Below are 27,202 nucleotides of genomic sequence, written 5' to 3'. Positions count from 1 at the left end.
TCTTGTCAATTTATGACATGCAAGGACGAACAGCTTCATCACTTCTTTTGTTTGAGGTCACATTGCGTGTAAACCTTGAAGTATCTAAATTCATCGCGTGACCTAGCGGAACGGCTCAAATTTGTTTATATGGCGAGCAAAACATTTCAAATCAAGCCGGTCCGACTGAAACCGCAAAAATATTAAAGAATCGGGGCGATTGATTAATTAGGAAGGTCAAAGACAACAGGGTTTCGCCGCTGTTCTGGGTCACTCAGTGACTAAAATTAAAAGACAAAACAAACATACTATTGAACCTTGGAATGTACAAAGTAACGGGCTCGTGATGAGGGATAAGGTCACCCGTGCGCAAATGGCTTCCGTAGCGAAACGACCATTTTCGTTTAGCCGGAAAAGCCTTCGTGATTCTATGTATGTTTTACTCTTACTGTTGATAACCAGGCAACATGAACTACAAGAAAAAAGGGACAGCAGAGAGCATAGCATTTCCTGTTTCTCTTTAGTGATCTTTGGCAACGCCAAAACGGCTGAACTCTGAAAAGCCCTCTTCTACCGCAAAATTTTTTTCTACTTCGCTCCCATAGGTTACCTTCACCGGCGCGTATCCAACCGGAAGCTTAAGTATAAACTTGTAAAGTGGTTTTTAAAAAGACTGGAATGTTCGGCTGAATTAAAAATATGCGTTTAAAACGGACTTGATGCACGTTCAGCAATGTAGTCAAAGATCTTAATGACGGTTAAATAAAAACTGACCAATTGACAATAAGAAATATTTCGTTCTTTATTAAAGATTATTTTTAGTTCCTTTCCCACAGTACTTGGCACAGTAGACTTCCCCGGCTGGAGTGTTTTGATTTGAAAGGAATAACTATTATGTAAGTTTCCATAAGTCATCAGACGGAGCTTTCAATCCTATTGTTTACGTATCAAACAGGAAAACCGGACTCAAAACCAAAACAAAATTATAAATTTACGAGACAGACTTTGCCCCCGGTAAGTTTTACACCCTCAATCCGTTCGGCAGAGAGATATTGAATAAGTTTTTGAAGCATCAAATCGCAGGAAATAATGGTTAAAAGAGTAAAACGTTTCAGCTGGGCTGTTTTGTCGAAATTTTTTTTAAAAAGATGCCATTGTTTCGGGTGGGAGGAAACGGCCAAAGCGCTGATTGCTTAATCGTTAACGTCATTCCATGGGGAATCAAGTATTTTTATACATTTGTTATCGCTCTCTAAAAACTTCTCACGTCGATGTTGATTGAGTTTTTCTGATTTACACGTAATCGTCGTGGTTTTCGCGCATTTTTTGTTCGAACTTGGCTTACTCTCTCATGTGACAAAAAATCAACCAATCAGAAACGTGGGACGGTCTTCAAACAAACAACTTCGACAAACAGCATGGTAGTGGATAAAGAATAGTTGAAGTGGAAAGTTCCTTGTTTTTCACAATTTTTCTCAGAATTGCTTTGTTTTTCTTGATGAGGGGGAATGCACGGAGAATGTGAGGGTACATGTATTTAGCTTAGCCCAGCTGAGCGAAGATGTAATTTACATGTATGGGACAACTGGTCTTAACACACAGATCTGTACAGGGTAATGTTACGTGTAATGGTGGTTGTTTATTTCAGCTGATTTAGCCAAAAATAATGGAAAGAAACGTTTTAAACCTCGGCTCCGTGTATGGAGTGCACTGTTGTAAAGCAATAAATGGACAATGTATTCTCTGAGGAGACGTTTAAGTCAGAGATGGCATCGAACAGACAACGAGGCCGCGGTCGCCGAATCTTGTCAGAATGAGAATGTCGAAGAAGCCTCGCTCGCTTCGCAGGCAACTGCGCTTTTACCCCAAACAGAAAGTACTAGTCGAGCGGTGGAGGACTACAGTACAGAGGAGCTACACTTTATAGTAGACTATGTCGGCTCTGCACAGATATCTGAGGCGAAATCTGTGACACGAATGATGGAAACCTTAAAGAGGATTAAAAAACAACAGATACGAAGTATCCGAGTTGATTTCATAATACGGGACGGGATTCTTTTAGTATCTAGCATGGATTCTAAATCCTTAATCCTTACAGCACCGCTTTATGCTATCGCGTTGTGTGTGCAAGAGCAGCTTCGGGGATTCGATAGTACTTTTGGCTTGAATATCACGCGAAAGAAAACTCATATGTGTCACGTTTTTCAAGCAGGATCACAACTGGAGGTAAGTTGAAGACAAGACTGTCAATATATTGAAGTTGTTTACATCAGCTAGTAGAGTGCTGTATTTTGATTTCTCCCCGCGAAAGTATTTAACTGTGCTATTTTGAGATTCTTTTACGTTTTTGTTAGAAAACGAAAGGAATTCAATCGGTGAATAACAGCTGTATTTGTATGAGTTTTATTTAGTGGAATGCTCTCAATCGCCTTTCTTCCTAACGGCAAGCAAGGTAAAAGAAACACGCGTCTGAGAACCATAGGAATGTCTTCTTTTAAAGTGAAAGCGTAGAAATCTCGAATATTCAGGGCTTTGATATATCCTTGAGACGAATATGTCGGCTTTATTTATGTATTGTAAAGGGAAAGGCTAAAAACCCGCCTCTTTAAAATCACCATATAAGTTCTTGTTTGTCACGCTACGAATTAATGCAAACATACGTTTATTTAATTTTAAAAAATTTTCCATTTTCGCGGAACAACAAGGAGATGGAGCGACATGTTTTTCAGTTATCACAGCGCAGTATTTTTCGTTCTGAAGATTTTACAGATGATTAAAATTGGTCAATTTCTCTGTTATTTTTCTCAATGGTAATTGATTACAAAGAGTATGTTACATTTTAAATCCGCGCGATTCTACCCTAAGGCTTTTCATGAATCGTTGTTTACGGAATTCTGTCATCGGGCGATCGAATTTTCGCCAGATTGTAGCGTTTAGTATTCTTTTCTTGTCTGAAACCTAAAAATGCTTCTTTTTTGTTTCATATATGGAGCCTCAGGCAGAGAAAATTTGGGAGTATTGAACTAAGTTATTATATTTCAACTTGTTTTCGTACTTTTATTTGGCTTTCGGGCTGTTTATGCTAATAATGTACGTAGATGTTATTCTGCTTCTTCATTCAGCACGGAAAACACCACTTTCGTTTCGTAATCCCTTTCAGACCTTTTTTACAGTCATTCTTTAGGGTATTAAGTAAAGTGGCTTTCTGTGTTCTAGTTTAGTTTCAATTTGTCCAATAAAATGTTACTAAAAATACTAAAAATATTTTGGCTCTGGCAATGAGCGATTTCATCCAATTTAAACCAGAAAACGATGGACTTAAGGGTGATAGCCGGTTATTCTATAAGAAAGATTTTGCTATCATATCTTTATTCTAGACGAATGAATTTATTTCATTTATAAAGCCAGAGAAAGGGTTAAGCCTGATTGCAAGCACAGCTACCTTTTTTCAAAATTATGTAAGAGAGCCCTGTGGGATCCAAGCTTTTTTCATTTTTTTGTCATTATTGACTTTGTACAGGCTTTTGAAAAGAGCTCAATTTCCCTTTAAAATGTCTAATTTTGGCTAGTTTGATGATTGAACATAACATCACCCATGTTATGTAACTCGACACAGACATGATCTCCCTGCATCTGACCTGTTACATAACATAAATCAGATGTTATGACTAACAGAGAGCCATGAATTCTTCCAGTGACAAAAATCACTGATTGATAAGGTATTCCTTTGCCCTAATTGAAACATTTTAAACATACTTGGAAAAATGGAGTTATTTTTTGTTTTTCAGTTCAAAAAAATAAAGAGATACAATTTTGTTTCAAACTTGTTCACTTTTCATTCACTGATATTTGTTAATAACTGTTTTTGACCTTTTTTGCAATCCTGTGCGGATGAAGTTTTACTCCATGTTTATTGTTCTCATGAATGACGCAGAATATTATCAGTTTGAGGAGATCTTTCGTTCTAGTGTCGCTTGTATTGTTCTTGTATTGTCCTTGTTTTTTGTCCAGCATTGTTTATCATGTAAAAGTATAGGGCAGCTTAGGTTTCAGATTGTCTGAGCATTAATTAGTTAGTTTATATCAAAATTTAAAAAGTTTAGCAAACTGGTCCAATTTGAATTTTGTTCCACTTGATCGGGAAGAAACCAGAATTCTAGTTTGCCATCTTAACATTACATTGAAATGTGACTTTTTTCCGGGGCTTTTCCTAGTCGGCAAGTAAACAATATTGCTTTCTCAGCAAAAAATCTGCTTAGGGCAGACAAGGGAATAATTTATGCTGGATTCTCTATTTATAAACCTTTTTTTTTTTTTTTCATTTTGTATCTTTGGAACTGGTGGAGCTGTTAAAAGCATGGTATTTTAACAGCCTTTAGCTTTAGGATAATTATCCGATATAATCACTCCAATTTCAATCCTTCAGTTTTAGTATGGTCATGTTGACCATGTATTATTATTATGAAATGTTCTCCAGAAGCACTGGCCAGTGCTTCTGTAGAACAGAAGCCAGTCCTTCAGAAAGAAGTGGTCAGCAAAAATACTGACCACTTCTTTCTGAAGGACTGGCTATTTTGGTTATAGAAAGCAGTTAGTCACTATTCTTGATCAGAACCAAATTTCATCCTTCAGTGACCAGAGTCTGTTTGTGATTTATAGCTCCAAAAACAATTATGGAGTCAAACACTATATTCTGTTACTAGTGTGTTTATGAACAGCTACAGGGAAGAGAAAAAAGCGTATTTAATTACTGGTATAATTGCTCAGGTAATTTTATAGTTTTTCACACTTTTATTGGTTAGAGAAAGCAATTAGTCACTATTCTTGATCAGAACAAAATTTCATCCTTCAGTGACCAGAGTCTGTTTGTGATTTATAGCTCTTAAAACAATTATGGAGTCAAACACTATATTCTGTTGCTAGTGTGTTAATGAACAGCTACAGAGAAGAGAAAAAAGCGTATTTGATTACTGGTATAATTGCTCAGGTGATTTTATAGTTTTTCACACTTTTATTGGTCATGGAACATTTTATTTCTAGCTATCTAGTTACATTTCAAACAGCTGCCTCTTGTTTTGACAAGGTTGCCGAGAAAGAGATTAAAATGCCCAAACAAGATAATTTAATTCCAAAGAGCAGAAAATAAACTGCTAAGTTTGGTATCACACTTTTTAGAGGTAAGATACAAAATGTTGCAGTAAAGTTGAAAAACTTATAAAATATATGCACCAGGCTGCATGTCTCTGTTCTCTGATGGATGACATTTTTAGAAAGAAAAACAATGAAAAGAAATTTACATTTTTGCTGTGAAATTACCTGAACCATTACTTAAACAAATTTTTACTTCAGGTCCATTGAATATTGTTGAATAACCCCCTTGGCTTCATTCAAGGAATTGTATTCACTTTCACCAAATTATTAAATATTATAAGCATCCAGTGGTCTTTTGCTCTCATTTCAGGCTGCTAGTATTGTAAGAACTGTGGCTCTCGCATTCAAAGCCATAGGCAAACTAACCAGAGAAAAAGTTGAAAGGGAATCACGAAGGGCTAGAAGAGCTTACTCTATCAGTAGTTCTGAGCGAACTCGCACTAACTCTGAAGTCTCAACGACTTCTACAATTGGTAGTTCATCTCTGGAACATAGACATCCTCATGTAAAGTGGAAACATGGCGTTGAAAGTTCCTCTGGTCGAAGATCTCCTCACGGGAAGAAATATACCAAAAGTTCCACCAGTCCTTCCATTCTTCGACATCTCACCAGTACCCACACTTCTGGACGGCATGTTGAATTTTCTGCATTGTCCCCTGTACCTTCTGATGGTAGTGACAGTGATGGTAAGGAAGGGTCTGCCCTACAAGCAAAACAACCTCTTCTCAATGGCCAAATTTCTGTTCAAGCTGATATACATGGATACCCATCTATTGAGGCTTCAGAACCTCCCATATGGGTGAAAAGAGCAGAGCCAATTAGAAGGACTAGTTTGTCTGATATGGAGAATGAGTCAACTAAGGCTAGTTCTCTCAAACATGAACAAACTATGAGATTTAATTGCGCAGAAGAAATGCAGCCTCAGTTCCACTCAGAGCCTATTGTTGGAACAGAGTATTCACCCCCTATACTTTCCCCATCAATAGATCAAAAGAGTAATTTTTCAGGTAATGTTACTGTGGAAGGAAAAACAAGAAAAAGCAGGAAGCTTGAACATCAGGAGGTCCCATCAAAGGAGAAGATTCAAAGAGAACATGACCTCATGGATCAGCATGAAAAGGAAGTTGCCACAGAAAACTTTGTTGTGCCTTGGACAAGTTCTCTCCTTCCAAATGAGTCCTTTCAAAAGGAAGCTGTCAATTCTCCTGATCGTCTATTGTCAAACTTTGTTAAATACAGGGGGAATCAACCCCAAGACATGTCCTTTCCCTTGTCTGATAGCGAAGGACCAGAAGATCTTGATGCAATCCGTGATGCAATAGCTGCAGTGCAAAAAGGGGAAACAACAGTGGTCGAGAAGTTTATTGACAGTGGCATATCTGTGGATTCACATGACTCAGCTAGGAGAAGTTTATTGTACTATGCTGTGTCGCTGGGTGAGGTAGAGATGTCGCAATTTCTTTTGAAGAGGTAAGAGCACAATATGAAGTTTCCACATGTAGACAAAAGTGATTATAATTGTTCTCATCCAAGTTGACTGAGGGTTGGCATTTTCTTCAGACCTCTGCAAATTCCACACTTCAGTGACAGCTGGATCATTTTTTCCTCTCCAAAATCACTTTATTCAAATTTTTGAAAGCGTTTTTTATGACTTAATTGAATATTTTAGAGTGCCACTTGACTAAGCATTCTAAAACTGCAAGCAAAGTTATTTCAATGGTTAGATCAGAATGAAAGACAATTATCTCAAAGGGTACAAATGAACATGCAACAAACAGAAGCAAACTTTCTAAAGTGTGGGAAATTGCTAGTGACCAAGTTGCATTTGGTTTTGGTTCTTCATTTGGTGGGTTGTCATGATAAAGAACAGCAAATTCCCTGGATTAGGAATAGACTTTGGTGGAACAATCCCATATAACTTGCTCTACTATACTAAAAAATTGCTCTATCTGTTGTTAATAATAAGATATAAACCAAGTCTGAAATAGGTTACTTATTTTTCTTTGGCATGTGGCAGAGAAACAACCCATTCTCTCAAAGAATTTGAACCAGAGTGTTAAGAAGCCCTGCCATGTGTTTAAATGTCAACTTGTTTGAATATTGTTTCACCTTATTATTTATTTGCTTACAAATTTGTATTCTGTTATTCCTCAGGGGTGCTGATATAAATTGGGAAGGACCAGATGATAAGTCTCCTTTACATGTTGCAGCAACAGCAGGAAACAGAGCTGTTACTCAGTTACTTCTTGGTTATGGAGCAAATGTCAGAGCTAAAGACAACAACTTGTATGTAAAATAAATTTTTGAAGTCTGATTTCATTGCTACTGTGGAGTATGAAATCATGTAGTTTCATGAGTGACCCCTTAACTTTGAAATGTACATGTACATTATTAAAGTTTTTTTTATAACTGGTTTATGTTTAGTTTTAAATTCTGATGTACATGTGTAGACAATTCTTGAGTTTCATATTGTTTGTCTATGTACTTCTCTTATTTTAACAATGGACTGAAACTTTTGATCCTTTGAAGGAAAAAAAAACAAGAAGAACAACAAAGAACATTTTATAATCACTTATTGTAAATGAGGCAGATCAAATTTTTTCTTGCTTTGAAATTGCCGCCCCCCTCCCCTTCCCTTGATACATTCTCTTCGAGATTCTGTTGTCAGAAGTTCTCTTCATTTCGTGTCTTGACTTTGGTCTTTTAGTTGTACACCACTTCACATGTCAGCTGGACACAGGGGCAAGTTAGAAGTGTCCTTCCTTCTGGTTGAGCATGGAGCAAGAATCTTTGAGAATAATATCCATGGAGTGCGACCAGTTGACCTAGAACCGGTATGATTCTTTTCAAATCTTATTGACTATTCTTTGTGGATATGAAATGCTAGGGTGAGATTTAAAAGTGAGATGATGAGGGAGTGTCTACAGCTTTGTGGGGCTCTGCTCTGTAGCCATTACTTTCTTTAGTCTTTGTGAAACTTGCATAAATTTGCCTTTAGAAATGCTTGTAAGAACTTGGCAAGCTAGATTTCTTAGACAAGAGCTTTCAGGTACCCAATGACTTGTCCAAGAGCACAGCTTTGTGTTGTCATGAAATTGTGGCTCACGAATACAGTAATCACTACTTTCAGCTCCCTTTTTTGGCTTTTGGCAGAGATCTCAGAGAAATACTCAAAAATCATTTTCTAGAAATTGCATGAATAAAATTTTTCATTTGCCCTGTACATTCAATTTATTTTGTGTTTAGTAGTTAGTCATCTTACGTCATAGTTGTGTGATGAGATTGAAATTGAACACAGTCTTTGACCTGGTTGTGATAGTGGTAAGTGATGTCCTCTTTTTCATTGCCAATTTGATTGACATAGCCAGATGAAACAGTAATTTACTAACTTTAAACAGGAGCTAAAAGAGATGCAGAGACTCCTTGTGCAGTCAGCCTGTGAGGCTTTTGCTGCAGCAGACATTACCAAGTCACGATCAAATTCAGGAGCTTCGTCCATCAACCAGGGTTCAGTCAGCTCAAATGTAAGATCTAAGGCAGGTGTACAGTCACCAGCCACTGAAAGGGTATCTGCTTTGCGAAGAGGACTATTCCAACACAGAAGATCTTCCAGTTTGTGCTCAATATTGGGTGGGCGTGGAAGTCCAGAGACTGGGAGAGGAAAGCAATTTATCAAGAGATCAGAAAGCATTCATATTGCCCGAACACTGAGTCCTCGGCTTGGTATGTCCTATGTCTTGGTGTTTTTTTCAGAAAGAATTCCAAAATACCTGACCAGTGGTTGAACCAGACCATAATTGAAATTAGCTAATCAACTGACAACATCAACTGACGACATCAACTGACAAAATTTAACTGTAGAAGGACATTTATTTAATTAAATCAACTCTCTTATAGAGAAAGCCTGTGTCCTGATGACTGCCTAAAACCATGGTTTGGGTTTGTCTTCTTGTAGATAATGGGCCCTTTAACTCTGCAATAAATGTAGCATTAAAGAATATATTTTCATATTTTTTAAATTGGCTTTTTTCACAGCCAATTCCAGAAGAGGAAACCTTATGCGCATGCATAGTTTTCACAAAACAACGCAGGATCAGTTGCAGACTGCAGATGTATATGCAGATCAGAAAAATTCTGTAGAGCAGCAGCATGCTGCCAAACAAACTGACTCATTGTTAGAAGGAGAAAGCATCAAAAAAGACTTTCTACACAACAAAGCAGTCACAGAATCAACTGGGGAACCAAAGGAGACTTGCATCTCATCTGTTAACACCATAGATGAACATATTGCAAACACAGAAGAACAAAACATGGATTCTGCTTTGAAGCTTGATACTCCTGTTGAAACACTTGAGCTGAATACAACTGTAGTAATAATGAACCAATTTCAGACAGATGTTGTAGGTTCTGATTCTCAACCATGTCCCTTAAAGCAGTCATCTGACATGACTGGATCAAGTGAGCCCTTGCATGCCTCACCTGAGGCCAGTCTTCTGTCTCCTTTCATTCCAAAGAAAAATTCCAATGAAAAAAAAAGACCTGTGTTAGATCTCATTCAATTTGGCGAAGACCCAGAGGCTGTTAAAGCTAAAGTAGGCTCAGTGGAAATGAATAAAGATGTTGTTGCCAACACTCTGCCTTCAGAAGAAGTTCAGCATGCAGAGGAAACTAGTGAAGCAAAAGGATTAGAAAGACAGCTTTCAAATGCAAGGCAACCAAGTATGGAGTCAGATCAGTCTGTGGTATGTGTAAAATGTTCCATGTACCGGTATTAAGATAAGTTATTTTAAAGCATAGTTAACTGTTGTGAGAGTAAGTTTAAGTTATACAATCATATAACTTATGCAAAAAACTGCAATTTGCAATGCAAAATTGTTCAAAAAGTACTAGTACTCATGAAAGGATTAAATTTACATGACCTTAACTTGTAAGATTGTGAAAACTTCATGGGCACATAAAAAACTTTTCTTACTATTAAGTAGATATTTAAAAAAGTAATCCGTTAAATACCAAAGTACAGATCAGAAAAAACTCTGTTACTCCTGTATGGTACCTCCAGAAAAAATTTTTTTAAGTGATAGAATTTTTACCAGTGCAGTAATTTCAAGCTTTCTTTTCAATGCTACTTGACAGTAATGGTTAAGTATGGTAGTTGATGCGAATTTTTGTGAAAAATTGAGACTGATAATTAGTCATTTTGTTTCTCTACTTGTTTGTCAACTGATAGAGCTGTCAGAGGAGCACATCTGAATGTGAGGATAGCTCCTTTATAAGCACTGGCTCCAACTACATGCGAGATATTGATCCTTTAATAGAAGCTCTTGAACCAGTGGTCCTTCTGTCGGGCAATCCTGAGTGTCACTCCAGTTTACTGGCTTATTTATGTCTTCCTAAAGCATCTGGTCAGCTCATTGGGTTAGCACACATGGATGCTGGCTCATCTCTGATTAACAACCACATTGCAGTGCTGATTGGCAATCTTTTTAATGTGAGTAAAATGTTAGAAGTTCAGTACACTTTCTTGCTGGCAACTCCCCCTTTCTCCCCATTGCTGCATTTTAAATTAGATGTGCATATACTACTTTCTGTAGTGGGCACAAGTAAAACTTTTTTATACCATACATGTGGTCAGGGTGTATTAATAAGCTTGATACAGTTTGGGAATATTGAGACACTCTGTTAGATTGTATCTTTCAGACAATGTTTGTAATAGTGTTCCTAGTTTTATTTACATATACATGTTTTACAATCTTCATGGAAAGTATATATATGTAAGACCCTAAAAGAAAACTTGATTAGCCACATGTACAATTTTTATGTTTATTAAGCCGTTATTGAGGTTACTTTTGTGAAACATTTCAACACCAACAAGCAGGGGTTATGTCTAAACCTTTTTTGTACTTTTTTCTTGAAGGTGAACACAACCCAAAAATATTGTTTGTTTTGAGACATTTCAGTTGAAAACGGACTTGCAATTTCTTGATTTGAAGGCTTATTTTAATTGATATTTATCTCCAGTTTAATATTCGAGAGCATGTGCCTTCCTGAGGACATTTTGTGTTCCCCAATCCAATACCAAGTGCCATAATTTGGTATTTTGTTTCTGACCAACAGCTGGAAGGGGCAGACAGCCGTAAGAGATCAGTTGAGGCTGGACTCATTGAGACAGTTTTGAAATTAGTGGACAGTCCTGAACCCATTCAGGTACAGAATCTTTTTCAGTTTGTGTTGCAGGTGTTTCAAGGGGTTATTTGTTGGCAAGTTTCTGTTTTTGTTCAGTATAGTTGTTGACTTTACAAAAACTTGTTTTCCGGGATGAATATTGTATATTGGCCAATTGAAGGATTCCATTCTGCATGTAAATGTACTTACTTCTAGAATTCAAAGGAGCTAAATCCAAATTTAAAGAACCAGAGGTATTCTATGTAAGATTTGGTTGTTTTTGGTTCCTCTTGTTAGTGTTATTGTTATCTTTTCCCCCTATTTGTTTGTGTTTTTTGTGTGTACCAATAACACTGAAACATCCAGCTTGTAACTGAAATGGTTTTGTCTCTCCAGAGCACGTGTTTGTCAATTTTACAAAGTATCCTGGACTTCAACAACGATCAAGAATTCTCCACAGCCCTGAAGACTATTCCTCTGGAACCTCTGCTCAACTTATTGCAGATCAGTGATGTTGACAGTGGTGCATTTGACTTGCGTCAGACAGACTCACCCCCTCCCTATCCCCCAGCTGGTCATGAAAGGCCAAGATATCGCAAGAGAAGTACTTGCAGTCAGAGTTCTTGTGATGAGAGAGCAAGAGAAATGTCTCCGACAGTCCACAGAGGCTCTGTACAGAGAAACAACTCTGGAGCATCAGATGCACGATCTGACTTATGGCCACAACATGGCAGCTATATGCTGCAGAAAAAGAACAGCATATGCAGTATGGGAAGTTCAGCTGATGGAGATCATTCATTCCCTCTCTACAGGTATTCATTCTGTCTGTCTTTTCAAGTGTAAACCATAAGGGTTTTCCCTGGCTTTTTCAGTGTACTCATTTTTAGGTGTTAACCTCTAGTACCTCTAATTACTACCTGTAATTTTTTGGAATTGTTGAAAATCCAACATGTAAAAGAATTGCTCTACCGGTTTTAAAATTTATTTTACCTGTCGCGCTTAAAATAAGGGAGAACGTTGCCTGTTGGCCATCTACCCTTGCGTTTTAAGCAAATGTATATGGAATAGTTGTCCAATAGGCACCCATTAAACATGAAGTATACCTTTAATCACTCTGCAGCCCTGGATTTGGTCATAATCACCTTCCATTAATGGATCTGCATTCCAAAACGATGCCAAGAGTGGTTGCCACTAAAATGCTGTCAGCCAGCAGTATTCATCCAAAAATGCAGATGGAACTTGGCAAGACAAGGTAATCTGTTTATTGTGAAATATAATGTATTTAGTGAATGACTCGGGCACACGCATAGAAGAACACAGTGAATTTCCAATTAGTCCTGGGATGCTCTACCACTGAGGTGTAGGAAGTTTGTGAGAAGTTAGGCTGTTGAACAAGGACTACGGTTTAACAAGGAATGTTGAATGTGTTACTTTGGCGCAATGATAATGTAAATGAAGTTGATGAATTTTACGCCTGGTTTTTAAGTGAAAGATAACGTATTCAGTGAATAACGCAAGCATACTCGGAAAAAAAGAACTTCAAGTGCTCGCGATATGAGTAAAACCTACGACTTTTTGATTGGTACTTCGGATGCTCTACCATTGAGCTGTATGAGACTCCAACTAGGTCCATGCTGACGAATTTCCTGCTTATTGCAAGGATTCACCATCTTGTTGGTATAATACCTTAGATCTTTTAGTGTTTGATACTTTTTAAAATAAAGGTTACAGATTGTCTATCAAACGTTGTCTCACTGAATAGATAAATTGTGTTGTTTTATAGGCCACTTTCCTTACTTCTGGACACACTGACAGACAGTAACCCTGAAATTGTGATCTATTGTGTTGCAACAATAGCAAACATTGCAATGAGTGTGGACAATCACATGCTGGTAAATATCAGGTGGTGTGATGGGCATTTAAGATAAGATCATTTTTTCTACCTGGCAGTGACTCTATATTCCTATGTATTTTGTAGATTGATTTGGCTGGAGGTGTTGATGGCCTCAAGCAAATGTTGAACTATGGAGATGCAAGGTATTCTGTTGATGATGTCGTAACTTCAACGAGGAGCTATACTTCTTTACGGATAAAAGCAAATAAGCAAAAGACGAACTCATTTTTGGCTACGAATGCCTTGTAGTGTTTTGATTATTGCACGGTCTTTTTTAATTTGTTTCACTCACTCGCAGCCTTTTATATTTTCTTCTGTTGACTAACTTCGTTTCATTGTGTTGCAGAGTACGATATCATGCCGCTCGTGGCTTAATTTATCTTGGTTACATTGGTGTCGGAGGAGTTTATCTCTTTAAACGTGTCCCAGGTAGGTTGTAGAAATTTGTTTCGATTGTATGCATGAACTCGTTACATTTTTTGGCAGATGTGTACTGGGTGTTGTGATGATGGACTAACGCCCATCCCAGGCAGATAGCAATACTTCTATTTGTGTCGCGCTTTAGAAATGTGTTAAGTCTAAAAGGCATCTGGCTCGAAAGATTTTAACTTCACTTCTTTTGTTTGCGAACTTCAGGTGATGAAAAGCTTGACGTGTTGTTCTCAGAGTCAACCACTGGAGAGGAGCACCTCTATGTCAGGTTAGATAATACTGCAACTTGTACGTACAGACGTGGAGTCACGTAGTAGATCAAATTTTCCTGGCCCAATTGGTTACCAAATTGTGTAGGTATGGTGTTGCGCTGCGCGCGCTGCGAGCTCCGCTGTTATTCTTAATGTCCAGAACCTAAGCTACATTGTGGTGGACGCTTTTTTCTACCAAATACAAGGAAGGGAGTAACGCATTGCAACTCAGATTACGGAAACATAACATTATTTTGTTTCGCGTACCATTTTAGTTTAGGAATGAAATTTATTCAATGTTCATTTATATCAAAATCTGCAAGTTTAATAATTATGAAGTACATTGGATTCCCGTTCTTTCAAACTCCTTGGGGAAAAAGAGATAAGAATTTCAAAAAATAATGTGACTTCATATTCTCCGCACTGATCCCTAAAGTTCTTGTGGTAAGGACAAAATTTTAGTGAACTTGATTGTTTGACCTGAAGCTTGCATTATTTATGTACAGAGGAGCAACAGTGGAGAAAATTGTGGAGATCGTCACCCATAATCCGTCCCTCTTGTGGGGTGGTTTGACCCTACCACACTGGTCTGGACGCTCAAAGAAACATTCTTGGTACAAGTCCAGCAGCTCTGGAAACAAACACATGCCTAGTGATGACCAGATCGTAGATTTTTTGCTGACAACTTACAAGAGCTATGTGCATCCTTCCATTTTTATGAGATTGCTGCTTCATAGGTAGGGTGAACCCAGAAGGTCAACTAATCTAAAATAGACTGTTAGAAAGTGTGGTCGTTCTGTCTGTCACTCCATAGGAGCTATTTGCAATCGCTTGTCGTATGTAATCTGGGCTTGCTTTGGTTTTACTTAACTTATTTTTGTGATTGGTCCGGAAAACTCGCGCCATCAAATCAGATGCAAAACTAAAAACAATCACGACGTAGCCATTCGTTATTTCCCGCCCTTTCAGTAGTTTTCTTGTTTTCACGTTGAGTTCTCATATGCGAATGATAAAGTAAACTTTTGTTCTAATTGGTCACCAGGATTAGCTTTGTGATCGCTCCGGAAAAATTTGTGCCATCCTCCCAACCAATCAGATGCAAAACTAAAAACAATCGCGACTTAGTCATTCATTATTTCACACCCTTTTAAGAAGTTTTCTGCCCCTTCAAACATAATAACGTGGCATCGACACATTGTTATCACGCACTCTTTCCCTTTCAACTCATCTTCAGTCTTTCTCTTATAGATTTCATGACCCCTGGTTTGGCAAGTACTTTGATGGAGACCCATCCACTGGGCAGATGCAGGACTACAGTCCACTTCCTGTTTTGCACATTCATTTGATGAGATTATGGACAGCCTGGCTTGAAAAATGTCCGGAAGAGTTTGTCAGTAATCCAGTCATGGCAGTAAGTGTCTTCGGTAGTATTTTGTAATTTACTTGGTAGTGATCCACTTTAATTTCAAAAGTGTTATTGTTAAAACTTGGTGGTATTATACATTGTACTTTAAGACGTAGCTCAAGAGAGCATGATTGTTAGGGACATACTGGAAAATCAATGCCAGTCAAGCTATTATTAAACTCAGAGTAAAACCCCTTGATTACGTAATGTTACAGTGATTACTAACAAGGCTGGTACTCCGTAAGCACACCACAAAAAATTATTTGCATTTTTAAGTCAAGGTGCAAGAAGGCATCATTTTTGCTTGAAAATAAATGCTATATGTCTACATTAATACTGACATATTTTTCTCGCTGCTTAGTCCGAGCTGAGCGAAGTTATACTTCCCTTAAGACAAGCTGGTGGTCCGTATCTTCCGTGTGCAGAAATCCTGGCAGATCTTATTGAGAGCTTGATGGTAAGCTTCAATCACAACAGTTTGATGATATTTTTCATGCCACCGGTCCATTTTTTTCTCTTTCTTTCTTTCCTTCTTTCTTTCTCTTTTCTGAGCTGAATTTTAATTTCTTGTAGTGTAGACAAGGTATGCTAACGTAGCTCCTTGTGTTGTGATCTGGTTTTCTTTTCCAACCACGGGGCATCTGCAAAATTCCCTATCAAATATTGTGAACTGCTCGATACAGTCTAGCCAGAGTCCTCCTAAAAATGTTGTAGGGCGCAGCATAGCATATTAATATGGAGATTATGCCATATGCCATCATCATCATCATCATCGTTACCATCATCGCCGTTAGTTATTTGTAAGATTCTTTAGCAGTTATAAACTACTTTGATTACAGGAAAGAGCTGAAAAGAAGCACCATCGGGACAGGTTCCAGGCAAACCATTGTCACCATGCGATTCTTTATGAACAGGTGAGAAGAATAAAGTCGTCGTCTTGGTGAATATCAGAAAGAGAAAATTTAAATACAAGGTGTAGTGGAAAACTTGAAATGTGCAAGTAGATTTGAATTGGTGTATTCTGCAAATAAAACCAGCCTCGTCTGAGGATTGTACAGACTGCTGATGTTGATGGTTTTTTTTTTCTGTAGTGTCAAAAAGCGGTCGTTAGTGGAAGCATGCCTTGTTCGGTTGAGGATTCTATTCACCTAAGCGCCCTACAATTATATATTGAGGTGAGTGGACGAAACCGTAAACATCTATATAATAAACATTAGTGTCCCGTTATCTCTACTTCATGTCCGTGATGAAGGCGCTTCTAAGCGATTTAACCTTTACACCTTAACATCACTATGTTTATTCTCTATACTGTTCTCTAGACTTTTGCTCAACTGCTGACAAAGAGAATTTGTTGAGCAATCAAGAGCGTCTTTTGTTGGTGATCATTTCCTTTATTCTCATGACCTTAATGTGTGATTCGGGGGTGATATTGTAAGGAGAAATTAGATGCTAGTCACTCTAAGGAGTCAAAGGGTGAAACGTCTGCCACAACCCACAATGTCCATTAAACTCTGGAAATAGAGATTCGGCATCCACAGCAGAGTTGCCTTCATAGTTTTTCTTTTTTAGGGGAAGAATGGCGTGAAATTAGGAACCCTACGAAAGATGGCTTAGTGCCAAAATAATTGAGACAGGGCTGCGGACGATTTCATCAAAGCGTCGTAGAGCTGTTTGAGATGAGCGTCGTAGAAGTTAGATCAGTTCAGTTACAACGGCCAATCACAACAAACTGAGGCGATTATCGAAGAAAGTTATCGAGAAGTCAAAGTTACCACATTTAACCGGAAAGTAACGATTGGTTTTTGAAATGTTTTGCTTCAGATTGGTTGAGACGGTGATGCTAGCTTTCTAAACCAATCAAAGACTGTAGTCGAAAGACTGAAAGGAAACCATTCTAATCCCGTATTATATTCAGTTGAGACCCACTGTAAGATTTCTCTAACAAGTGTTTGTAAATTTGCACAGGATCTTCTTCCAGTGGAAGTGCGGGGAAAGCCACGCCTCTTTTCATCTTCCAGCAGAGAGAAGTAAGAAAGCTTTATGTTTAAAAATGCTTCCATTTCTTTCTCTATTTTCCCCTTTCGAACGATTTCTTCTTACTGAGTGTTGAGCTGAAGGTTCATCGCATTTTTGAAGCTGTTGAAATTGTTCATGTGATCCTTCTTCTAGGTTGTCAGTTTCTCGTATCAAGTTGAGTTTGCATCCATCCATGTACAAAGTAAAGAATATGGGTAAAAGGTCAGAGAGATTTTTAGATTTACCGTAGCTTATTTGTTTGCTGATTAAGTTATTTAAATAAGCAGCAGGAGGGAAAGGGGTAAAAAAATCTTGATTCAGTGTAACATTCTGCGATATTTGATTTTCCCTTGTACAGGATCAAGGCTCAGTATGAACAGTTTGTGAACAGCGGCATGTCGGAGAGGAATGCCAAACACAATTATATCGACTACTGTCAGGCTCTGCCTGGTTACGGCTGCCACTTTTACAAGCTGAAGGTAAGCCTGTGGAACTTGGGATAACGAATTAAGATGTATGTGTACCATTTTTTCCTTTTATTTTATAGATCTCTTTTTGCTGAAATTGCTTGAAACAGAAACATTAACTGCCAAATTGTAGATGACCATTGAATTAGAGAATTCTTGTCTGTATTTTTTGAGACTCTTTTACCAGGAAGTTTGCCACTGAGTATCAATAGATATTAGAGTTAATCTTCGAAATAAGAGAAAGAAAATAATCGATAATTCTATAATTGGATGACTTTTTCTTGTGTCCTAAGGAATGCGTGAGAACTGTCAACCCCAAGGGGGTTCCTGTAAGATGCTACTTAGGGATCAGTCCTAGGAGGATCACAATTTTGGACGAGAAAACAAAGGTAAAAAAAATATAGCGATCGTTAGTTTAGCATAAGTTAACTATTATACTACGCGCGTACTCATTGGTCGATAAGTACATTGGCGAGAGAGTATGAAACACGCTTGCAACGATTTTGATCGCGCCTTCAGTCGAGGAATATTTCACAAAAGCAATGTGAGATTTTTTTTCAGTGTTCAGAAAGCCTCTTCTTAAGGTGGAGGTGGGAATACTTGAAATTTAAGGAAACGCACTTGATTGCAGAACTGTCTCGAAATCGCCTGTCCTCACGGTGAGGTGAAGCTATTGTAATACGGAAACGGTCTGCATTGCTTAATTCTCGGTAAATAATCTTTCTGTATTGTTAGAGAAGAGAATAAAGAGGTGTTGTTTCAATATATTGCGCTATTGACTTTTATCAGGCTGTTATTGGGACGTGGCAATCCAAGGAACTGAAAAGATGGCGGTCTTTGGCAGACGACACTAGACTCCGCTTGGAATTCATCGACAAGACGTTCGAATTTGTGTTGGAAAACAAAGGGTAAGTAGCTTTTTGTAGCGAGTATTATTCAATGTTTTCGCAAGTGGTATTGATGTTGAAGATCTCGAAGTTTCTGTTTGGAAGGTTCTAGCTCAGAGGATTAAAATGCAGCATTGGTTTCATTGTATTCAGTTGATTTTGATATATTGTTTTCTTGGTAAGTGATGATTTAAATTTCATTTCGCAGGGTTTTCAAAGAAATCAATGATGCGCTTCTGCTGTGCACTAAAGTTGAGTTACAGGTAAATTGATCGCCTGCATTTCTAAGATCTCACTCCAGATCTCTCTCTTGTCTAAACATTTCTTTTCCCTACCAAATTGTCCCTAAATTTATCCCTATTGATTGGAGAAGTTCAAATTGTCACAGGGTTTCGTGTATCATTATTTCAGATCCTTGCAGGGCAGGATTTTTCACCATGGAGTAAATACGCTGAGGAAACTGAAATGTGGGGACAACAGGCCTTGGAAGCTGTTGCTCGCAAACCTGCATTTTACTCGGATAAGTATGAAAGTGACTCAGGAATGGTCTCCAGATTAAGAGCCATCTCCCTAGCTTCTTCTGTTCCTGATCAGTACGCAGCTAAAGTGAGAAGGCAACTGTCCACTCAAGCGAAGCTGTCTTCGTCTGCGCCGTATCAGCAAGGAGCGTTACAGCAAAAATGTGACCGAGGCGATGTCGTGGCTCTGAAGACTGGTGCCGAGGCTGTTCTGCCCACCACAGGTTTGTTAACAACGCGCATGACGAGTACAACGTATGAATCTCATTTTAACTTGCTCTTCAAAGCCTTATTTGAAATAATTGAACAAGGAGGGATTTTCGTGGAACTTTGTTTTCAATTCATTTTTGTTTTGTTTTGTTTCGCAAGAGCGAGACTTAGCTTTTTTCCAATGCTTTCTAGAACTAAAAAACAGTGTGTTCGTTGCCACACTTAGCATACTTTGTTGCCCTTTTTTTTAGGGTCATTAATCTTACTAACTTAACCGGACTTATTTTGGTAATGTAACACATTCTGGACATGTGCAAGGACTGCGTCTTTGTATTTCTTTCTCTGTTTTTTTCCATTGTACTTTTTTTTTTTCGACGTTTCAGGAGCAGCTATTTCATCGGCTGGCAGCCCTGGCAACGTATCAGTGGGGTCCCATACATCCGAGGACCTTCTTTTAGGCTCCTTACAGAGCACTTTCGATCCAAATAAGTGCTCTTGGGAGCCAGGGTCGATCCCGACAAGCGATCAGAGGAGGCCGTCAAGTAAGGAACCTGGTTAAGTCTTTGCGGCTTTCAAAATTTTGGCCGCAATGGCATGGGAAAAGAAGTGAAGAATAAATAAATAAATAAGAAATTGCAGTAGAAGTAACGACTGCTGGTTTAAGGCTAAAACAGGAGATGCACTCTCTGTGTTTTTCTTCTGCTCTGTTGCTTCATATTCAACTTAATTATAATAACATTCGGTAACACTTAATTTGATACAGACAGCGGGTCTACTAAAATTCACACTTTCGCTGACAAACTGATTTTTTATTGATCATGATCATAACGCCCCATCGTTATTGAAAGACAATTTTGTTGGAGTTTTTGAGAGAAAATTAAGGAATTTGGACAGAAGAGGTATCTTAATATCACCTCATTGGGGCTACTTCGATAGCGTCATCTAAAATCTAACTACGGCTACTGAGAGGCAAATTTAGAATAGTTCCAAAGTGTCAATTAATTGTCATATGGCAACAAACGAATCCTTTTGAGAAAAATATGGTTGATTAATCTTGTAGGAAGCAGTGAAGCAAGTGTAGATAACTCCAGTTCGCCGACAGAACGCCACGCTCTCGACTCCTCGGGCTCTTTCCCAGTGGGACAAGACTTAAAAAATTTGGCATCCAGCGATCGGCGCCTCAAGTACATAGCAAATAGTAATTCCTCTTCACTGGGGAGTGATTCACCCAGTTCAGGACAAACCACGCCGACTTACAAGGGACCGTTTAGTTCGACGCTACGCGATGATGATGATTTTGAAAGTGTAAATCGATCTTTCGGTCAGAGTTCTAATGGACAGTTGTTGATTTGTCAATGCCCACCAGACGCTGAGTTACCGGGATTTGATCGGAGAGACTTCTCGTAAGTACAGCTTCATTTTTGTCAGAAGATAATGCAGAAGAAAAAGGATAGGGGAAAGATAACAGGAAGGAAGAAAAGAAGAAACAGTGTCGTTGTGGGTTGCAAGGAGGCTAATAGGAGAGCATTTGTTAAGAGTTATGAGAGAGTTACGAGAGGGAAGGTGGAAGAAAATTGTGAATCTCAATGGATGAAGAAGTTTTGGGAAAGTTTGGGTTGTGTGCTTATTGTCTGTCTTTTTCTATGCAGGCCTTATGACTTGCTTCAACATCCCAAAGAGTTGGCACGACAAATAACACTTATTGACCACGGTAAGTACAAAACACTGATTTCACACGATGGCCTGGTCGTATTTTAATGTTAATTTCAACTGAAATCAGTCTGAATAGTAATTTGATAGATTTTTCTGTCCATTCAAATGAATATCTTTGCAAGAAGTACCGTATTTACCCGTGTATAATGCGCGCCTGTGTATAATACGCACCCTAATTTTTGACCTCTTTTTTCCGAAAAAAAAGATTTCATGACAAATACCAAGAATTAAAACTTCCATTTTTTCACTTAATTAACAAGAGCTGGGAATTCATCAATAATATGTTTACAACAATTTCTAACTAGTTGCTACTACAAATATCGAACGCACCGAGCACCTATTTACAAGCTTTTCTATTCAGTAACAGTCAAACGTTTTATAAATGTTGTAACTTGAAGTCCTTACTAATATACCTAAATTCACAACTTGAATTATTATCATAACAGCCGTTCATAAATATTATTTCTACTCACAGTACTGTTGGTAGCTTGAATATAATTACTGCATTGCAATTGCGTGATTTAAGTAAAATGTTCAGTGTCTTTAAACCGACTCACAGTCCGATTCGAATAGGTTTTCGATGACTGAATCCTCAAGTTCATCAGTGATCTCAGTTGAATTGTAAACCAATTCATCTTGTGATCCATTCGAATTGTTTGTGATCCCACACTTCAGAGAGAGGCAGCGATCATTTCTGATGGAATGCCTTCCTACGCTTGTGAAATATACGAACAGATCAGTTCCTCCGAAGCCTTTTTTTGTCGTCCAGTAAGTTCGTGAATTCCATCAGCCATCCACTCCTTTCGGACTCCATCTCTAAATGGTTTGTTCAAAGATACATCGAGCGACTGGAGAAGGGAAGTTCGCGTTTGAAGGAAGTGTTCACAGTATCTGTCATGTGAGCTTCAAATGAGTCGTAAACAAGCAAGCTCTTTCTCCTCCCCAGGCCACCGATCCGTGCACTTTTACTTTCTTTGTTGCGTTTTTAACGTATGCTAATTAGGACGTGCTTGACAAACAATAGAATCCGTGTATAATACGCACCGCGATTTTGATGCTTGTTTTTATGGAAAAAAAAGTGCGCATTTTACACGGGTAAATACGGTAGTTCACGAGCATGTAACCCTTTTCGATCTGATTCGCAAGTTATCCGCAAGGAGCTTAGTGATCATTCTTTGTCAGCGGTCATTGTCACGAGTGCAGGCTCACGCTGAACGTCAGCGTTCAGGGCATTCTGTGTAACACAGCAGTCAAATGTAAAGTATGTTGAAGAGGATCAATTTTGGCCGCCTACGCGCCAAGTTCCTATGCAAAATTCCTAAAGAAAACATAAGAAACAACCGCTGCGAAAGAAAAAAATGACACCTTCATATAAAAAACATAAGGGAAGAGGAAAACTCGAAACTTTTCGCGCGCAAAGCTTATTTATGTGCGGGTTTCTTGCTGATTTACTATTTGTTTTGAACTTTACCAAAAATTTTGTACGTTTTTTAACACCGCAACTTACTGGCTCATGTGCTTGTTTATAGGACAAGTTGGTTTTTATACCCTGATATCACGTCACTTAGCCTTCAGAAAATTCGCCCATGCACAGAGGTTTGACCTCCGTGTTAGTCTGTGTAGTGGTCGACCTTTAGCGGTTCATGTTCTCTCATCCCACCCACGTACCCACCCTCTTATCTTCCTTCTGCTGATCTAATGAGTTTTTTCACCGGTCGCCGCTTCCGGCGCATAAAATCGCCGATATCTGGTACGTCAGATATCGGCGATTTTCGCTGGCGATTAAATTCGCGGCAAACGGAGAATAAAATCGCCAGGTGGGTCACCGGCCTAAGATTACCTCTAGATTACTAATTGTGATTCAAGGTTTTCAGTGTATTTTTGGGGGTTTCCTTTTCAGAGTATTTCTGTGCGGTGACGTCAGCTGATATTCAAAGGAAGATTGCCATAGGAACGGGAAAGAAACGGAAGGTACCACCTGAAGAAAAACTATCTGTGGAGAAAGTTGCTGACAGATTCAATCAGGTAAACGGTAGCAAATTAAGCAGTTACTTTTGGGCTCTTCACTTTGTTTTCCATTTCCAAGTCTATATTGGAATCTTGAGGTTTTTGGTTTTGTGGAGGGCAAAATACCAAACAACCCGGAAGAAAAAAATGGAAACTAACAATAAACTCAACCCATCTTATACCGAGAGTCGTACCCAGGCCACGGCAATGGAGACGAGCGCTCTCAACTTCGCACCATCCTTAACCCTCTCCCCTTCCCCCGAACAGCTTGGTGATTACCTCCTTTTTTTTTTTTTTTTTTTTGTCTACAAACCTACTCTGATAATTAATGTGATTTGACTGTCATATCGAACATTGATATTGAAAGGTTAGAAGGAACGAACGATTTACTGTCCATTACACTTTTAGCTGAGTACCTGGGTAGCAGCCACGATTGTCACAGAAAAATCAGTGGAGAAGCGTGCCGCCATGTTCATTAATTTCATCGAAACTGCCAAGGTAATTTCAAACATTTCGTGAGCTATGAGGTCTTCTTATGGACCCCTTCCTCTCCATGCTGGAATCCCGAAGTGGACCAATTTGCCACCCTTCACCTCGTAGTCATATCAGTACCAATGCATTATGAGACTCATCACTCTGTGCAGCTACGGGTGTGGTTTCTTCTCACTGTTTAGACGTATAGTTCTCGTACTCTTCCAGACGATTTTCGTTTATTGTAACAGTCTCTTCTTGTGAAATCATGCTCTCTTTTTTTTATTTTCAGCTTTGTTTGGAGTTGAGAAACTTTAACGCCGTAATGGCTATTATTGTGGCGGCTCTGGGTAGTGCACCTGTGAGAAGACTGCACAAAACCAAAGAGGTGAGGCTCCAAGGCTTGTTAAACCTTGCATCAGTGTGCATATTCTCTATACTGTTCTCCCTACTCTTCCTAAGGTGCTGACGAGGAGAGTTTTTTTTGCAATCAAGAGTTTCTGTGGTTGGCGATCATTTCCTTTATTCTCGTTACCGTAATATTTGATTCAGGGGTGGTATTGTAAGGATAATTTAGATGATAGTGACTCTAAGGAGTTAATTAGTTAATGGCTTAATCGCTTCTTCTTGAACTAACTCTTCTGTTTCGTCAAGCAGTTTACTTCCATTCCAAGTCTCTTCTCATGCCAAAGTCGTTCTCGTTCTCCGCGTTCATTCATACTCGCTAGCCTCGCGGGCTTCCGCGCTTAACTCAGAGAAAAAGAAACATTCAGGAACAGGCTATCCCTTCCACATAGGAAACTCTTATTTTCGTTTTCTTTGTCAAACCGCCAAGGGAGCCCTATGTTCAAGTTAATTTTCTCAAAATTTTTAAGCACGGAGATCACACTAATTTTGCTCTGTTCTTGGTCCAGTCGAGTATCGCTACCTACTTTAAGGGAAAGTTGTGACATTCAAACACGCTGGTGAGGTTTTCACCTTCGATATCCTTTACTTGCAGCTGGTTCCCAAAGAAGTCCTTGAGCAGTATGCCAAGATGGAAATACTTATGGATACAAAAGTAAGTCATGGCTGATGTAAAACTGTTCCGTTTTTTTAATTCGCACCATGTTCAGTCTTCTGTGCCTGACTTGGTTTTACATTTAAGGAGAAACTACAACCCGCGACAAAATATACCATTTAGATTTTATTATTCAGGAATAGCATGCCATTCTTATCCTTAGCACCCTTGCTTTCACCCTCTTTTCCCCCATCCCCCCTGACCAAGCACCACATACACCCCCTTCAACCGACCTAGGACGTTTCCTGTGATTCTCTGTCAAGGGGTGTTGAGCAGGCTTGTAGCGAAATGTGGTTCGTTTTAGATTTGATTTCTTAAAACTTCCGTTAAAATAGTCTCTTAAATGCTGTGTAGAAATAACTTTTTGTCCATTCTGATCTGGGTTCTCTCTTTCTGTTGTATTAGGATAACTATAAAAGATATCGACAAGCCCTTGGCTCTTCTCCAACTCCTTCAGTTCCATACTTTGGTAAGTTTTGAATTTTCTCACCTACTTAGTCTTTGTGCTGTGAATAGTTTTCATTACTAGAAGAGAAAGAATGTAATGTTTCTTCTGGGTGTAAGGTAGCATGATACTCTTCGGAACCGTTATTTTCTTAGTTTTGCACCAATTTTTTTACGACACACGAACTTTGAGCCCAAGCCCCTCATTGCTTCACCTGTAAGCTGGCTTTCGCTGGCTCTACGGAGCTAGCGGCAAAGCCAGATTATGACGCGTTTCGGCACGAGCTTTTCTTCGCCCGCGGGTGAGTAGGAAAGCAACGCGAGCCGGCGAGAAATATGCAATGGTTCTAGTGCCAGACCGCCGGCAAACCCTTTCCCAGCCTCGTCTCAAGTTTTCCCGCCGATAGAGTAACGCGCATCCTATAGCGTTATTAATGAGGGCCTGCTCGCAAGCAGCAATTCGCTTCTACCTGTCAACTGGTCTCAATGCCAGTTGCGTGTCCTTCATTAATCAGTGAACTAATCGCAGTCTTATTTCATAAGTCGAGTGATTTTTGACTAAAATCTAAATGACTGACCGTTCACTGTGGACCTCATTGAAATAAATCGCCGTGTTAACCTTACTGTTTAAATTAACAGGTGTCTATATGAAAGATCTTACCTTCATTGCTGAAGGAAATCCCGACTTTTTTAAAGGTGGTCTGATTAATCTGACAAAACGAAGACAGGTTAGTAATTTGTTGCATCAAAGTCCTGATAAAAAGAAATTTCTCGCTCGGCGGCAGAACGGCTGAATGTTTTCACTCTTCACAATGTTTAACAGAAGGGAGTTTGTTGAAACAGTTACGCATCCAGTTGAGTTTCACTTTGAGCCAAAGAATGAGTTTTATTCCTTTTGACTTCATAAAGTTATCAGCCAATTTTACTAGATCTTTAACTATTTTTCTACGTTTGCTGTGAAGGGAATTTTTTAATTGTTGTGCATGATTACCCGTCTTGTCATCAGATTTACCTTGTGATCGATGAAATAAGACGTTTCCAGAAGGATGTTTATAATTTTCAGGAGGTAAGCCGCTTCTTCTTTTTCCCCTTATCGTATGGCCATTACTTTAGCAGCATACGTTTTTTTTTTAGGCTGACTCGCTTTTTTATTTTTTATTTTTTAACATTGTTCGTTGAGTGGGACTGAATCATGAATGGCTTAGGGAAAGCTCTGTTTGCAAAAACTCGTCCCACAATTTTGTTTTCACGCCAAAATAGAACAGGTTCGCGCGCTCCGAGTGTTTCTCTCCTTATAGATCTTCTTGATTCAGAGACGTTACTTTCGAATCTCAATGCTGTTATGGTATCCCCGTCTTTTTTCAGGTGTCTGAGATTCGAGACTACCTCGCCAACGAGAAGATTCACACAGAGAAAGAGCTGTATGATATCTCGTGCCAATTCGAGCCAGGCCTCCCTCGGAGACATTCTGAAGCCGACAAATCCTCCACATCGCGCCCAGTGCCACAGTTCAAGTCGAACACAGTCGGCCGTATGGCGGGAAAGAGATGCATGAGTCTTTCCCGGAGCTCAACGACCTTGGAAACTGCCATGCCGGATTCAACATGTTAACGTCACACTGACGTCAATAAATTTTTGACGTCACTAAAGCTTTAAAGTATGAAAGTTGTGCTGATGTGGAAGAAAAGATTTATCGATAGTAATTGATCAGATTTGATTTTAATTTATCCAAACCTTTTGACAAAGGGAACGGCACATGTAAAAATTAACATTGAAGTCTTGCTTTGTTTCTTGGAACAATTTCAGTGCGAGATGCCAACTTCTTTTGTCCCATAGAGGTGTGTACATTGTTATGAAGTTTATATGTTGTAAATATTCTTACCGAGGTACAATTGAAGTTTACATGATGATTTTATAAAGCTATTTTCATGGACCTTGAACGGTGTTTATAGTACCGTTGAAAATTTACATTCCCAGCGTCTTCTTAGCCTAACACAAGGCTTCATCTTACGTCTTTACTGCCATATTCTCTCCTAATATTTGAGTCTCAGAGGCTCGGTAACCTTCATGCTCTGAATAAATTGCTGTATTTACAGTAAACATTAAAGATGGACTGTCAGTAATCCCACTCAAAA

At 38.8% G+C, this 27,202-nt stretch overlaps 1 protein-coding gene across 1 annotated transcript; it reads left to right on the top strand.

Annotated features, from left to right (window-relative positions):
• The first annotated feature begins 1,187 nt into the window (after positions 1-1,187).
• Positions 1,188-27,202, top strand: LOC113667054 (uncharacterized). Its single transcript, XM_027182850.2, has 37 exons — positions 1,188-2,205; positions 5,441-6,600; positions 7,285-7,416; positions 7,838-7,964; positions 8,529-8,853; positions 9,166-9,872; positions 10,358-10,618; positions 11,245-11,334; positions 11,689-12,104; positions 12,413-12,544; positions 13,076-13,184; positions 13,271-13,329; positions 13,533-13,615; positions 13,823-13,886; positions 14,376-14,606; positions 15,118-15,280; positions 15,636-15,731; positions 16,114-16,188; positions 16,366-16,449; positions 17,240-17,301; positions 17,444-17,512; positions 17,649-17,769; positions 18,051-18,146; positions 18,547-18,665; positions 18,853-18,907; positions 19,056-19,386; positions 19,756-19,914; positions 20,433-20,775; positions 21,022-21,083; positions 22,986-23,110; positions 23,501-23,590; positions 23,856-23,951; positions 24,564-24,623; positions 25,029-25,092; positions 25,707-25,795; positions 26,074-26,133; positions 26,433-27,202. The coding sequence occupies exons 1-37, from the start codon at positions 1,714-1,716 to the stop codon at positions 26,676-26,678; spliced, it is 7,053 nt and encodes a 2,350-aa protein (XP_027038651.2). The 5' UTR covers positions 1,188-1,713; the 3' UTR covers positions 26,679-27,202.

The sequence above is a fragment of the Pocillopora damicornis genome, chromosome 3 (assembly GCF_964200805.1).
Source record: "Pocillopora damicornis chromosome 3, jaPocDami1.2, whole genome shotgun sequence".
NCBI lineage: Eukaryota > Metazoa > Cnidaria > Anthozoa > Scleractinia > Pocilloporidae > Pocillopora > Pocillopora damicornis.
The sequence above is the reverse complement of the archived record's forward strand: the minus strand, read 5'-3'. Positions and strand labels throughout refer to the sequence as shown.

Bases quoted from the DNA above. Each gene is read 5' to 3' on its own strand.
- LOC113667054 (XM_027182850.2), top strand. From the start codon at position 1,714: ATGTATTCTCTGAGGAGACGTTTAAGTCAGAGATGGCATCGAACAGAC. The intron at 13,185-13,270 runs GTAAATATCAGG...TGTATTTTGTAG, and splicing joins GTGTGGACAATCACATGCTG to ATTGATTTGGCTGGAGGTGT. The intron at 16,189-16,365 runs GTGAGAAGAATA...TTTTTTCTGTAG, and splicing joins ATGCGATTCTTTATGAACAG to TGTCAAAAAGCGGTCGTTAG.